The following is a 15,669-nucleotide window of genomic DNA, read 5'->3' on the forward strand; positions in this document are numbered from 1 at the left end:
AGTATATATATATATGTATACACACACCAAGGTATATTAAAGTATGAATGGGTATAGGTATATGAGTGGATGAAATCAATCCGTTCAGTAATTGCAGAGTTATTAAAATACATTTCCAATAGTATATATAGGGACGCAGAGGATTTGTGACTCTCCCCGAGCTCATGCTGAGATCTAATTGGCTGCCAACACTTCAAACCAGGAAGTGTTGTCAGCTATTTGGGGCATCAGTAAAAAGGTTAAAAAAAGAAAAGGGGGCAGGGTAGAAACATCCTGACCCCCTAGGCCTGCTTAGGGGGTCCCACAAGGATCCCCAGGGCCCCAAAAAATTATTATATATATTTTTTTAATTGGCAAAATCCACGCAGGGTGCGGGGATCCTGCCGATAAAAAAAAAAACGAAGCATGGCCTCCCGTGCTTCGATGCTAATTAGCGTCCTCTGGCGCGTTTGCAGATGGGGAACAAATTCCCCTTGAATACTTGGGTCCCTGGGGGCCAACTAGCCCTGCAGGAACCTCCAGTATGAGCCAGGGGGATGTGTTGCAGAGAGGTGTTCTGAGGCCATCCCCCTTTTTACACCTCTCTGAAATGCAGCTCTGTGGCACTTAGTGGAGGTAGCTGGTGGGCTAGTTGCACCCCAGGGACCCTCAGAATTCAAGGGGAGCTAATCCTCCAACTTAAAACGCTCCACGGGGTGCGTTTGCACAATAGTGAAGGGAGGGGGCAGAGCCTGAGTTCACATGTGTGCAAACACACCCTGTGGTGTGGTTTAAGTTGGGGAATTAATTTCTCATCAATCCTGAGGGTCCCTGGGGGCCAACTAGCCCACCAGGTACCTCCAGTAAGCACCACGGAGCAACGTTGCAGAGTGTTGTAAAAAGGGGCATGGCCTCTGCACACCTCTCTGCTACGCAGCCCCCGGTGCATACTGGAGGTACCTGTTGGGCTAGGTGGTCCCCAGGGACCCACAGGATTGAGGAGGAATTAATTCTGTAACTTAAAACGCACCACAGGGCATGTTTGCAGACATGTCACCTCAGGCCACGCCCCCTTCCTTCACCACTGTGCAAACGCGTCCCGTGGCGCGTTTTAAGCTGTGGAATTAATTCTCTTTGAATACTTAGGGTCAACTAGCCCAATAGTATACGCTAGGGAGCTGCGTTGCAGACAGGTGTTCAGAGGCCACACCCCTTTTTACACCTCACTGGAACGCAGCTCTGTGGCGCTTACTGAAGGTACCTAGTGGGCTAGTTTGATGCTAGGGACCCTTAGGATTCAATGGGACTTAATCTCTCAACTTTGAACGGCCACAGGGCGCATTTCCACAGTGGGGAAGGGAGGGGACGGGGCCTGAGGTGACGTGTGCAAACACGCCCTGTGGCACGTTGTAAGTTGGGGAAATAATTCCCCTTCAATCCTGAGGGACCCTGGGGGCCAACTAGCCCACCAGGTGCTTCCAGTAAGTGCCACTGTGCTGCGTTGCAGAGAGTTGGTGCAGCCAGTGACCCTTTTTACACCTCTCTGCAATGGTGCTTACTGGACGTACCTAGTGGGCTAATTTGCACCTGGGGACCCTCAAGATTCAAGAGGAGTTAATCTCCCGACTTAAAATGGCCACAGGGCGTGTTGACACAGTGGGGAAGGGAGGAGATGGGCTTGATGTGACGTGTGCAAAAACGCCCTATGGCGTGTTTTAAGTTGGGGAAATAATTCCCCTTCAATCCTGAGGGCCCATAGGGGCCAACTAGTCAACCAGGTGCTTCCAGTAAGCGCCACTGTGCTGCGTTGCAGAGAGGTGGTGCAGGCCGTGCCAATTTTCTCTGCAACACAGCTCTGTCGTGTTAACTAGAGATACCTGATGGGCTAGTTGTACCCAAGGGACACTCAGGATTCAAGGGGACGTTATCCCCCAAATTAAAAGGCCCACAGTTCATAGTTAGCTGAACTAACTATAACGGGGGAATTTCAATGGTTTTGTACGTGTGAATTGTCCAGCTAACTATAACACCCCTGAAACCTTTATGTTTTTTTCTGTGAATTTCTATGGTTTTTTAAATTCTAATTCCTAACTATAAAGTGCCTGAAACCTATGTTTTTTTTCTGTGTATATATGATGTGATCAAGACCGGGTTTCCCGGTCGAAACGCGTCATGCTGCTGTCTGTGAAGGAATAAAGCACTTTATTGGACCTATTTCATCTTGTGGTCCATACCTGATTTTTGCGCATCCAGCTCGACTTCAGGATTGTGGAATATATATATATATATATTCACTGAAAAAACCATAGGTTTCACACCAGTTATAGTTAGCTGGAAGTTTTACTCGCATAAAACCAATGAAATTCCCACGTTATAGTTAGTTGGACTCACTATAACTTGCGCGTGCAATGCACTGCTGATGACGTCACATATTATCATTTTGGGCCGTCGGCGGGTTGCGAGCAGTTATCCCTTGCTGCACCCGGACGCATCTCTGCACCATTGGAGTTTTGAAACGATTGCACTTGGAGTAGAATATCTTTCCACTTTTGTACCAAGTAAAGGTGCACCACTCAAATAAACGGCACGACTCTGCCTGAGCGGTTCATCTATCCGCTTTGACGTTGGGAAAAGGTGCAGTGTATTGCCTGCAGCGAGTTACTAAAGAACCATCAGAGCGGACAAGCCTGATATTATTTAAGAGCAGACAGTGTATCACTATCCTGAAGATACAGACAAGCTCACATCAGGAGCAGTCGATGTCAATTTAAATAACTGCAATACACAGCTGCCTTCAAGTGCATCGCTCATTCACGGCAGAGGCATTATTACCACATATTTTAGATGTAGAAATTGTTCGTGGGGAAATAATCTTCTGGCTAAAGGTGGCCAGATTCTGGCCAGTGGTATACTAGAAGCTGGTACAAGTGATCAACCGTATATTTTTCTGATGAGAAATTGTGGCTCCTGAAGAAGGCGTTGTCTGCAACGCCGAAACGCGCGTCGAACATTAATCATTGCCACTGTTTAATATTTTTAATTTTCTGTGAACTCCATTTGTATTGAAGTATAGTATGTTATGTAATTTGTTTTTACTTTTAATTATTAAATGTAAGTTTATGTCAGTATGACAGTTGCTGTCTACTTTTTAATATGATTGCTATTAAATGAACCAAACTGATTTTATAAATAACTTACTTTTGTGCTAGTTTCCTTTGAATGTACCTTTCCCTGTTTGATCTATAGTTGGTCACTGTAATTTATAGTTTTGTAATTCCTGTTGAGTCGTTATTCACACACAGTTTTTGTCCCTGCCTCAAGAGCTATCTATTCTAATAGCAGGGGACCCTTGATATTCACATTGATGACGTCACATATTACATCACTCATGACATGGTCAGTGACATCACTCATGACATCACTGATGACACCATCCTTGTGACAGAGTGACAGACCTCCTTTCACTGAAATGTAACCCTTGAAACACATATTCAAAAATAAAAACTAACATTTTCAAAAAAAATGGAGATAGCCAGTTACAACAACCAATTCAATTATTCCACCATCTATATACTCATGCACTCATTCACCAACAGTTCTATATAGTCACTCATACATATACTGACTCTTCATATGAAGTGATACACCTATACATCCTCTTACACACCGACAGTCATCCTAAAGATACTCTCACACATACTCACACATGCAAATAAACTATTGAACATCCATTTATTTGCATATACAGCTATACACACACTACCACTTTACTTCTAAGGAAACTTACACATACTTACTCTCTTAAACAATCACTTATAGAAACACATACTAATTTAAACAGGAACTCTTACAATTCCTCACTCTCACATATACTCACTTATATACATCAATCTTCACATATACTAGATTAAAACATATGTAGTTACTGATAAACACACTAGTGAGACAGTCATTCACTCACTAACACACGCATATACACACTCATCCACCCATACAGTCCTGCACATATGCTGTCTTCAAAACACATACAAACAGAGAGTCAGTCATTCATGCATCTATGTGCTAAGTAATACCCCCACCAAACCATACAAACACTCATACTGATACTAAGAAAAACATCTAATAACCCATATACATACACATGTAGCAACTCACCAACCCATGCAGGCACTTATACACAAAGTGAAACACTAATACATATATTTGAATATTTAAACATTACTCTCTAATATATGTATTCACTAAGATACACTTAATAAACCAGTTAACCAATCAATTTTTTTTAAAACATCCATGTAAACACTTATTTAAACATTTATTCTTCCATCAACTTTTACATATACATATATAACACATATTTATTTTTTTAAAAGACACACAATTACTGGATGGTGTCATCAGTGATGTCATGAGTGATGTCACTGACCATGTCATGAGTGATGTAATATGTGACGTCATCAGCAGTGCATTGCAGACGTGCAAGTTATAGTGAGTCCAACTAACTATAACATGGGAATTTCAATGGTTTTATGCGAGTAAAATGTCCAGCTAACTATAACTGGTGTGAAACCTATGTTTTTTTCAGTGAATTTCAAAGGTTTTTTAAATGCTAATTCCTAACTATAACTGGTGTGTAACCTATGGTTTTTTCAGTGAATATATATATATATATATATAAAATTTCTATGGCTAAATGAAACCCCTCATTTTGTTCCTTTTCAAATTAAATGTATTAAGTGTTACCACTTTATTCCAATCAAGATGACTTCAGGTGTGCCATACTTTTGTCATAAGTAAGACTGTTAGCGTTCTAGTTGTTCTTTAGAACACTCTGGGACATTCTGTCATTGGGCTATAGTTGGGCTACATCTGGCTGATATTTGGGCTACATTTGTTTTTTTTTTGTCTCTGGTGGCCATCTTTGGGCTACATTGGGCTACATTGGGCTACATTGGGCTACATTTGGGCTCTAACATATATATAGCCCAATGTAGCCCAATATATATTGTTTCAAAATTAATTTTCTTAAAAACCACTGGAGCATATATCTTGAGACATAGCCAAGGCACATCGGAGTACCAGTCCCTACAATTTTGCCAAGTTTGCTGGAAATCCATTCAGCCGTTCGGGCTAAAAGTGAGTCCAACCGCCCTATGGAAATTAACATGGGCAAAACACGTTTTGGGATCCCCCTTTTATCTTGGCCCCCGCTTGACGGATCCCCCCAAAACTTTCAGGGAAGGAGCGGAGCACAGCGAGGCAAAGTTAAGGAAAATTACAGGCAGATCTCTCATTCGGCGCCAAAGTTATTCCCAATAGAATGTTGCGGATTTCCTATGGAAAACAATCCTAACTATAACTACCTACTGGCGACCGCCAGTAGGTAATATATATATATATATATATATATATATATATATATATATATATATATATATATATATATATATATATATATATATATATATACATATATATACATATATATAAATATCCGCATAGTCCCAATCTCCCGCCCATATGGGCGCTTCTGTGGTGGTGTGTTTCTGAGTACAGCAGGACCAAGCCGTTTCCAATTACCTCACCGCACTCACAGCTCCTTGAGAAATGTAATGCTGCTTTGTGTTGTCGGTTTTCCCCGAGAACAAGATCTCGGACGAGATCAAAACACGTTGGGGTGTGTTGCCAAGCTTTTGATATTAAACACCCTTGAACAACAACATACGAATGGATTGTGATTAATTGAATTTGAAATGCGGAATCCTGCGGAGCTGTGAGTGCGGTGAGGTAACCCCTAACCTAACGGTGGCAATATATATATATATATATACATATATATTCATTCAACAGTTATTTCTTGTCAGAAAAAGTCCACTTGCACTCACGGGTAGCGTTTTCATCTAGTTCCATTCATCAATCCAGTTTTGGCGTGCGACCTTGTAAGCATCACATTTTCCAAACCATTGTTTGGTAAACGCGTACAGTGAGCTTGAATTTGATCCTGGGAGAGATGTCCAATTTTAGCCATCATTATTTCATAAATCACACGAAAAAATGTTTTTACAAAGGTTGCGTGCTATCATCTGTAAAATGAGATACAAACAGGCTATAGTCCATAATGACAAAATAGGCCCACTGGACGGGAGGACTGAATAATGACCCTGTGTATTAAATTGCACGAAAACAGGATTGATTATTAGTAACTCATCAATATTTGGCAAAACATGAATTGTTTGGAGGATAACTAATGCTTGAATTGGGCAACCCATGATCAAACATGAAATTGTAAATCTGCCCGCAGTGGAGGAAATGCTGATTAAACTCTGCAAATTACGTAATTGCCCTGCCTGGGATCAAATAACTGCATGAGTTATATAGTCACATTATTAATTTGTTTAACTCACTCACATATTTCTCAAATATTTCACGAGTTAGGTTTTCAACAAATCACTACTATCACCACAATGCAAAGCACGTGCTGAGAGGGAAATGTGATGTAATGAAAAGTGTAAAACATAACAAAAACTGAATGGCATCACTTTGTACCCGTGATCAAGGTCTTGGATAGTTCGAAACATGTTGGGCTGTGGGGTTTTTCCCCCAAAAATGCTGCTACCTGTGAAATAAATGGAATTAGATAAAAACGCTACCCGTGAGTGCGAGTGGACTTTTTCTGAAAATAAATAACTGTTCAAATCCATAGGTTTCTGCCACGTTATAGTTAGGAATTAGCATTTTAAAAACCTTAGAAATTAACTGAAAAAAGCATAGATTTCAGCCACGTTATAGTTTGGAATTAGCCTTTAAAAAACCTTAGAAATTCACTGAAAAAAACCATAGGTTTCACACATGTTTTAGTTAGCTGGACATTTCACTCATACAAAACCATTGAAATTCCCCCGTTATAGTTCGTTCATCTAACTATAACTCGCGCGCCCGCAATGCACTGCTGATGACGTCACATATTACATCACTCATGACATGGTCAGTGACATCACTGATGACATCTCAAATGACATCACTGATTACATCACTAGCCCACAGGTACCTCGAGTATGTGCCAGGGAGCTGCGTTGCAGAGAGGTGTTCAAAGGGCACGTCACCTTTTTACAACACTCTGCACACATATCACCTCAAGCCCCGCCCCTACCTTCACCACTGTGCAAACACGCCGCATAGCGCATTCTAAATTGGGGGATTACGTCCCCTTGCATACTGGGGGTCCATTGGGGCCCACTAGCCCACCAGGAACCTCCAGTATGCGCCAGGGGGCTGCGTTGCAGAGAGGTGTAAAAAGGGGCATGGCCTCATTACACATCTCTGCAACGCAGCCCCCTGGTGCATTTGCAGAGGGGGAACTAATTCCCCTTGCATACTGGGGGGTCCCTGGGGGCCAACTAGCCCACCAGGAAGCTCCAGTTTGCGCCAGGGGGCTGCGTTGCAGAGAGGTGTAATGAGGCCACACCCCTTTTTACACCTCTCTGCAACGCAGCCCCTCCGGCACATTTGCACAGGGGGAACTAACTCCCCTTGCATACTGGGGGTCCCTGGTGGCCACTAGCCCACCAGGAACCTCCAGTATGCGCCAGGGGGCTGCGTTGCAGAGAGGTGTAATGAGGCCACGCCCCTTTTTACACCTCTCAGCAACACAGCCCCCTGGCGCGTTTGCACAGGGGGAACTAATTCCCCTTGCATACTGGGGGTCCCTGGGGGCCAACTAGCCCACCAGGAACCTCCAGTATGTGCCAGGGGGCTGCATTGCAGAGAGGTGTAATGAGGCCACGCCCCTTTTTACACCTCTCTGCAATGCAGCCCCCTGGCACATTTGCAGAGGAGGAACTAACTCCCCTTGCATACTGGGGGTCCCTGGGGGCCAACTAGCCCACCAGGAAACTCCAGTATGCGCTAGGGGGCTGCATTGCAGAGAGGTGTAATGAGGCCACACAGCTTTTTACACCTCACTACAACGCAGCCCCCTGGCGCGTTTGCAGAGGGGGAACTAATTCCCCCTTGCATACTGGAGGTCCCTGGGGGCCAACTAGCCCACCAGGAACCTCCAGTATGTGCTAGGGAAGGTACAGAGTACAGTACAGAGTACCGTACAGAGTCCTGTGCTTCGTACCTCGTGATTTAAAAAAATAATAATAATTGGGGGCCTTGGGGTCCTGTGGGACCCCCTGAGCAGGCCTAGGGGTCTGGGTGTTACCACCCTGCCCCCTTTGCGTGTTTTGCACGTTTGTTTCACTGCTTTCTTGTACCTCGGTTCTACAGAGGCACAAGATGGCTGCCAACACTTCCTGGTTTGGAGTGTTGACAGCCAATTAGCATGAAGCTCGTGCTCAGGAAGGTACAGAGTACAGTACCGAGTACAGTACAGAGTACGGTACTTCATCTATAGATATATCTATGATTTTACTTTTGATTTTCTCAGGAACTACTGAACGGATTTACACCATTTAAAAAAGGGTAATCTGTGAACCAAACTCTACCATTTTGCCAAATTTGGTGTAATTCCGGTCATCTGTTCGGGCTGTAGCCCTGGCTAAAGGTCCCTATGGAAAATTGCATGGGGAAAACACGTTTTGGGACCCACCTTTTTTCTCAGCCCTCGCTTCATGAATCACCCCCAAACTTTCAAGGTAGGAGTGGAGCAGAGCAGGCCATTTTCTTGGAGAATTTCACGTGTATTCGTCGACCAGCGCCAAAGTTATTCCAAATAGAATGTTGCAGATTTCCTATGGAAACTAGCTCCTAACTATAACTACCTACTATATATAATTATAACATATGTTACCTACTGGTGGTCGCCAGTAAGTAGTTATAGTTATAACCAAAGTTTTCATAGGAAAAGCTTTTTTTGTTTTGCCAATAACTTTGGTGTCGCATGACGAATCTTCACAAAATTTGCACAAAACTTCCTCTTTTTGGTTCAGCTGCTGTGTTGAATGTTTCGGGGTGATCTGTCAAGCAGGGGCCGAGAAAGAAGGGGGCCCCAAAACTCCTTTTCCCTATGTTATGTCTATAGCCATTTTTGGTTTCTGAACACAACTACCGCTCGAACCGCTGAACAGAATACACCAAAATAGGCAGAAAGCAAGATGTTGGTCCAGAAAGCATGTTTTTCGTGATTTGGTATAACCCATTTAGTAGTTTCAGAGATAATTAAGTTTTAAAAAATATAGATATCTGGGAGTCCAATGCCCCACTGAAATCCTATTGAAATGTAATTGGCTGCCAACACTTCAACCAGCAAGCCATCTTGGGACTTGGTTAAACCAAGCCCAACAAAAAATAAAAAAATAAAAAATAAGAAAAGGGGCAAGGTAAAAAACATTTTTAAATGAAGTGCGGACTCCCGTGCTTCATTCGTTCTTGACCCCCAGGTGGGCCAAGTCTCAGGGGCATTGTGTAAACATAGGAGGGGGGCTCATGGGGCACCCCTCCTAAGGCTATTCTAAGCCCCGCTGTACCGCCACCTCCCCAGGGCAAAACATGCAAATTACTGGTGGAGGAGTTGCGCGGCTCCCCAAGGGACCAACACTTTCCTGGAGTAATAATAGTTCTTCTGGAGGAATGCGGGGGAGTTCTTACAGCCTCCCCTGCAGCTGCGCTGGACGGCCACATCCCCGGGGCAAAATATCTAAAACACTGGTGGGGGAGCCGGGCAGCGCCTCCTGGTGTGCTGCTGGTTGGGGAATTAATTCCACTTTACTCCTTAGGTCCTCAGGATAGGGTGCACCAGGCGCAGTGATGAATGGGTGAGACTAGAGTGAGATGAGAACAGAACTACTTCGGATCACTGTGTTCATAAGCATTGCCTAGTTCCTGGATCAATGTAGGCCAGCCTGAAGATATACCAAGCAGTTCATCCTGTGAGGTGCATCTTTCATTTCATTTTAAATTCGGGACCACCACCAACTGGCGAACACATCTGTAGACCCGGCCCTGTTAAATAAGTGCTGGTGCTGAGTACCTTAAACCACAGGCGCATATTAAGTACAACTAAAGGATGGGGAAGGGGTGATGAGCACTGTCACACTTGCAAATCAATAGGCGTTGCCCTGCCTTCATACAAACGACTTAACACCAGTGCATTTGCCTGCAGCCAGTCTGGAGCCAGGGCAGGTGAGGCAGGAAACCCTAATGACTTCAAAGGAAATTCTCCAGAAACTTTTCCTACTTCAAAGAAAGCATCAAGTATAAAAATAAGACCCACTCTTCAGTTCACATTCTGGGCCTGGCGAAGGACCCTCAGAGAACTGAATGCCTGCTGCTGTGGCTTGCTGTGTACTTCAGAAGGACTGCTCTGCTGCCTGAAGCCTGCCTTGAGCCCTGTTCCACTTCTTGTACCTACGACTACCAGAGTGACCTGGGATTTACTTGCAAAGCTGGTAACTATAGCATTCCTTTTACTCAGAGTACCATCCGTGCAGTAGTGTAGGACTGAGGAAATTTTCCTCAATTCACAGGTCCTGATGAATTGCCATTTATATCCTGATGGGATGAGTGCCGCGCTTTATAAATAAATAAATAAAATAAATAAAAATAAAAAAGACCCGTTAGGGGCTAACAGAGGCAAGAAACATGTCCACCTTTCACACCACACACGCCCTTTAGGACCATTGAATCCGGTTACGGCCACACTGTGTGTAGGTGGGTTAGTGAGTCCCAGGAATAAAGATTTTAGGCAGTAGGGCCTCCCTAAACCTATTTTAAAGCACCCCTCAGCACCCACTACACTACTCATTCCTCACACCCCCAAGCACCAAACGGCTTCATCAAAAAGATCTCCACTAAAGAGCACCTTTGCGGGTGCCCGTTGGGCATTGCAGGGTGCCCGGCGAGGGTCAGGCCCATATGAGGACTGGAGTCATCATAAACAATCGGAAGACCAATAAGACTAATGACTATTCCACTCAAGCCTCGGATTTACACTCTACTGCTACCTCATATTTAGATGTTATCTGCACTATGTCTCACACCAAAAGATACTACCCCTACCTTATCATGTTAATATTTATGATCGTTGCAACTAGCTATACCCATTCTACTCTTTGCTAATTACTGTGATATTGATCTGATAATAATTTACAATCCTACCTCATCGAACCTGACTGTATGACTATGACACAACCTAAACCATATGCACCGCTTAACGCTAAGTGCTCAGGCGTTAGGAATATATTTATCTAACCCCCTAGATAGCATATTGCCTCCTACCTCCATATTTGTTTTTGCTGTTTTAATTGCTACTACAATGTCAATTTTTTAACCTTCTATGTCAGTTTGTAATCACCCTAGATAGCATATCGCCTTTTACCTCCATATATGTTTTGCTGCTATAATTGCTACTATAATGCCAATTTGTAATCTCATATGTTAAGCGCTCTGATACCCACGGGTCTTGTCCGCGCTATATAAAACACTATAAATAAATAAATAAATAAATAAATGATGAAGCATGATATCCTTCAGGTGTGTGAGGGCACTTTTTCTCAGACCTGAACACACTCATTCGCAACAAGAAACTGCACACCAACTTGATATATTTATGATATTCTGGTGCCACGTCCTCTAGGAAATATTTATTATTTAAAGTAATTTAAAATCAATTACATTAAATTATTTCTAGTTTTATTAAAACACGGATGGAATACCCTTACTCTAATAACGACCCTAACATAAAACCTTATCTTAACTTTTTCCCAATTATTATTTGTTCCTTTGATGATTTAATGGTGTACTATGTCATGGCAAGCAGTTATTGGTGTTTGGGAAAGGTTATTTCTAGCTTGTTGAGGTAATGGTCTACAGAGGTCAATTTAGAGGGGTAATGGCATGCCCCCTTCACAATTTAACAGTAGGTGTAGCATACAAGGTATATGGCTTTCCCATGTGCTGCTGCTCTCCTATTGGGCAAGCAGAGAAATAGCTTCACAGGGATTTATACTCTGCATTCAGTCAGTGGGGTTGTAGTTGGGCTATGAGATTTACAACCAAGTGTTGGAACCCACATTGACATTGCGGCCTCAGAGGTGCACACACAAACATGTGGGTTTTTCCCCAAAAAATGTCTTATTGAGTTTCATTTGATAAATTACAACACTTAAGTTCCCTTACACATGAGATCGACACCTATGAAGTCTCTTTTATATTTGTTGAATAAATTAGTCCTTATTTGTGACATACGGTATGCCACTTCTTCCGTGAACAGGAAAAGCCAAGCTGTGTCTACGCACTCCTTTTAATACGGTAAAACAGTGAGAAGTGAGAATGACTGCAGTGCTAGGTAACATCACTTAAAGAGGAACAGTAGCCACAGCTGATTCACAAGAAATACATGTGTTACTCCCACCAGAATATCAGGAAAGAGGATGGCAGATACAGGTACAATTTTACTGCATTCTCTGTTCTTTGGCAGAGGTCTGTACCACACATCCCGACCATCACCAATCGCTAGACTCCGGGTACTCACAGAGGATGTTAAGCTGGTGGAACGTGAGGACAGCCTCGTTCAGGACAGCACTGTACGCCTGGCAGGTGACCCGCCGGCCATTATCTGCAGACCATGCAGTGAGGGTGACTCTCCCAGAGGTGGATATGCCTCCATACTCTGCTTTCTTCTTACCCAGGTCCACTCCCTTGAGTCTGAAAGACAGGCATAGCCATAAAAGTCAGGGATTGTGAATTCATGAGTCAGGGGTCATTCACAGTTCTGGTAATGAGTTTGCTGAGCACTGACATCTGTAATGGAGGTCTGGTGAGTCAAGTTGGGTATTGTAATGTATTCATCTATATTTACTCTTTTAATGCATCTCCATCATATAGGCTGTAGGAATTCAGGGGTATATCATCAAGCAAGGCGTTAACATTATCGCCGCTTTAGCGGCAAAAAACTGCAGCTGAAGCTGCGATAATGGGCTTGATAATATGCCGTAGAGAATTCCCATAGAAGCCCATGTTCACACTAGAACATGGGGTTCTATGGGAATTCACAAGGGCGTACTATCAAGCCCATCATCGCCACTTTAGTGGCAGTTTTCTTCCGCTAAAGCGGCGATAATGTTAACGCTGTTTCTTGATAATATGTCCCTCAGGCTTTTGGAAGTACAGATCACCCATTTAGAGGAATTGTGGACAATCCTATACTGTTAAAATCATAGTTGCGTAGATACTAAAAGAGATGGGGAGATGAGGTGATGGAAAGGAAATTTGGTAATACATCTAAGACTTGCTTTCATCCTCAAAATCATAGAAAAGTTAATCGAAAGAAGCATTCATATAAGAAATGTGTAAATTTAGCCAGAATAAAACGACTGAACAACTGGAGTCTGAAAGAACGAAAAATACAATCGAGTTATTGGAGACTTGAGTTTGTTGTTGCAAGATTTAGACAATTATAGAATAGAAAGTGTATGAAATGTATGGTACAAATATGTAATGAAACAATTATTGTGCACAGTAGTAGTTTGGCCAGAGGTCCTGACCCCTAGCCAAATCATGTGGCCAATCCACCATGGATGACTTAACCCCTGCTGTACACAGTCTTCTGTGCACCGCAGCCTGTGGCGACCTCTCACCCCCCATGGGCGGCCAACACCCCCTGGTAGTTAACTCCCACTGAGGACAGCTTTTAGCCATGTGTCATGCAGGACTGGCCAGAGGGCCCCCCAGCCAGTCCCCTGCAGGCTGCCAACCCCCACTGTGCACTGTATTTGTCCATGCATGATATGACATTGGCCAAGAGGCATTGCCAGGTCCTGCGGCCAACCCGTGTTGGTGGCCAACCCCCTACTGCATTCTTCAGTCCTGAAAAGCATGGAGTTGACCGAGACCCTGTGGCCAGCCCCTCCAACCTTATGGGGGTAGCCAATGCCCTCCTGCCCACTCCTGCCACACACAGCCTTCAGTTGTGTGGGGCAAGGGAGTGGCTGCCAGACCTGGCCTGTGCCCATCCTACATGTGTGGACAACCCCCCACCACGTAATGCGTTCTGTTTGGCCTCTGTCTTGAAAACACCATAGCACTCAAGGTTGAAACCCGTGTTGGCTGTTGACTCTGGATTGACAATGAAGGTGTTCCATACTATAGAAAATGTTTGGAAAAATTACAACATGTAACCATGGAAAATGAATGAACAAATTAAATAAAAGCAACCTTCAATGCATCATCTTTCTGATTCATTTGGAATTACCGATACAATTATAGGACAGGCAAACTAACACAGCAAGCAAATAAAGGGACTAATACAGGTCCAGAGCTCTGAGTGCCGTTTGCCTATTCTTCCAAAGCGTTAGTCAGATTCGTTACAGGTAGAAAGGTGAGACAGAAAAGAATGCGGTGAAGGTGCGTTTGGTAGTCATGGAAGGAGAGTTGCTCTTGGCACCTAAGCACATTTACTGTCTGTAGAGATAATCTTCTTTCTTCTGTTGGTGGCCAACAGGTGAAATGAAATGATCTGGTTGTGTTGAAAGCAGAAATTATAGTTGCCATTAATGACTCAGGTGAGTACTGTTAGGTTAGTTATTTCTATTGATTATGGTGAGGTTTGAGATAGCATCTATCATTGCCGGCTGGGGGAGCATTGTGAGACTCGGTGTCTCTGCTAGTGACAGTAGATTCAGCCACATAACTGTCACACCAGCAGTGTGTAGGTTAGTTGTCACTGCTGGTTGTGATGAATAGTTATTTGTCACTGCCAGATCTGGTGAACAGATTAGTTGTCACTGTCAACTGTAGTGCATAGGTTAATTGCCACTGCAGACTGTGGTGGATAGGTGAGTTGTCAGTGCCTGCTGTGGTGGGTAACTTAGTTGTCACTAATGGCTATGGTGGATAGGGTGTGATTCCTTGATCTCTGGTCAAGGTAGCACTCTTCCCAGCAGCGCCGCACGTCAGCTGGTACGCCCGAGTCTAGAGCCCTCTCACTCCTGGGTTCGAGGCTGCTCTTTTACCTTCTAGGTATTTTGCCGTGTTTTCCCCCTGCTGATCCTTATTTGGTTGCGTGACTGTTGCCTTGTGATTGCATTGCTGTATTTTCATAACTGTATTGTATAACTTACTGTCACTATATTTTGCTTCTTTTCTTGCCGCTGCTGCCCCTGCGTCCCTGCCCCCCGATTCACTGAAACCTTGACTTGCATCCTTCTCAACATACGCTCCCAACACCGACACGCCGAAGAGATCTGGGACCTGATCGACACCCTCTCACTGATGTTGTCTTCTTCACAGAAACCTGGGCTAACGCCACCTTCAGCCCTGACATCGCCACTGCAATCCCCGAGGGCTACAAGATCGAGAGAAAGGACCGCCTACACCACCCGGGAGGAGGCCACGCCATGGCACACAAGACCCCCCTCCGACTCTCCACATCCAGCACGAGCGACCCCCACTCCAACACGGAACACCTCCATTTCCAGATCCAGACCAGTTCCAGGACCACGCTAAGCGGCACCCTCATCTACAGACCGTCTGGACCCCAGCCTGCAACCACCATCACCGAGCTCGCCGCACCCCATGCTATCACCTCCACGGACTACATTCTGCTCGGGGACCTGAACTTCCACCTCGAGAATAGCCAGGACCCCGATTCCACTACTCTCCTCGAGAACCTCGCCAACCTAGGACTGAAACAGCTCGTCAGCACTCCCACCCACAGAGCGCCCTGAAGGACTACCACCAGTGTAGAAG

At 44.2% G+C, this 15,669-nt stretch overlaps 1 protein-coding gene across 1 annotated transcript in view; it reads right to left on the minus strand.

Annotated features, from left to right (window-relative positions):
• Window positions 1-15,669, minus strand: part of NPHS1 (NPHS1 adhesion molecule, nephrin) — a 291,924-nt gene that overhangs the window by 172,552 nt on the left and 103,703 nt on the right. Inside the window, exon 13 of the mRNA XM_078653831.1 lies at window positions 12,455-12,627. Coding sequence (XP_078509957.1) covers window positions 12,455-12,627 — 173 coding nt within the window. The remainder of the gene's footprint in view (window positions 1-12,454; window positions 12,628-15,669) is intronic.

This window comes from Lissotriton helveticus, chromosome 7, assembly GCF_964261635.1.
Source record: "Lissotriton helveticus chromosome 7, aLisHel1.1, whole genome shotgun sequence".
NCBI lineage: Eukaryota > Metazoa > Chordata > Amphibia > Caudata > Salamandridae > Lissotriton > Lissotriton helveticus.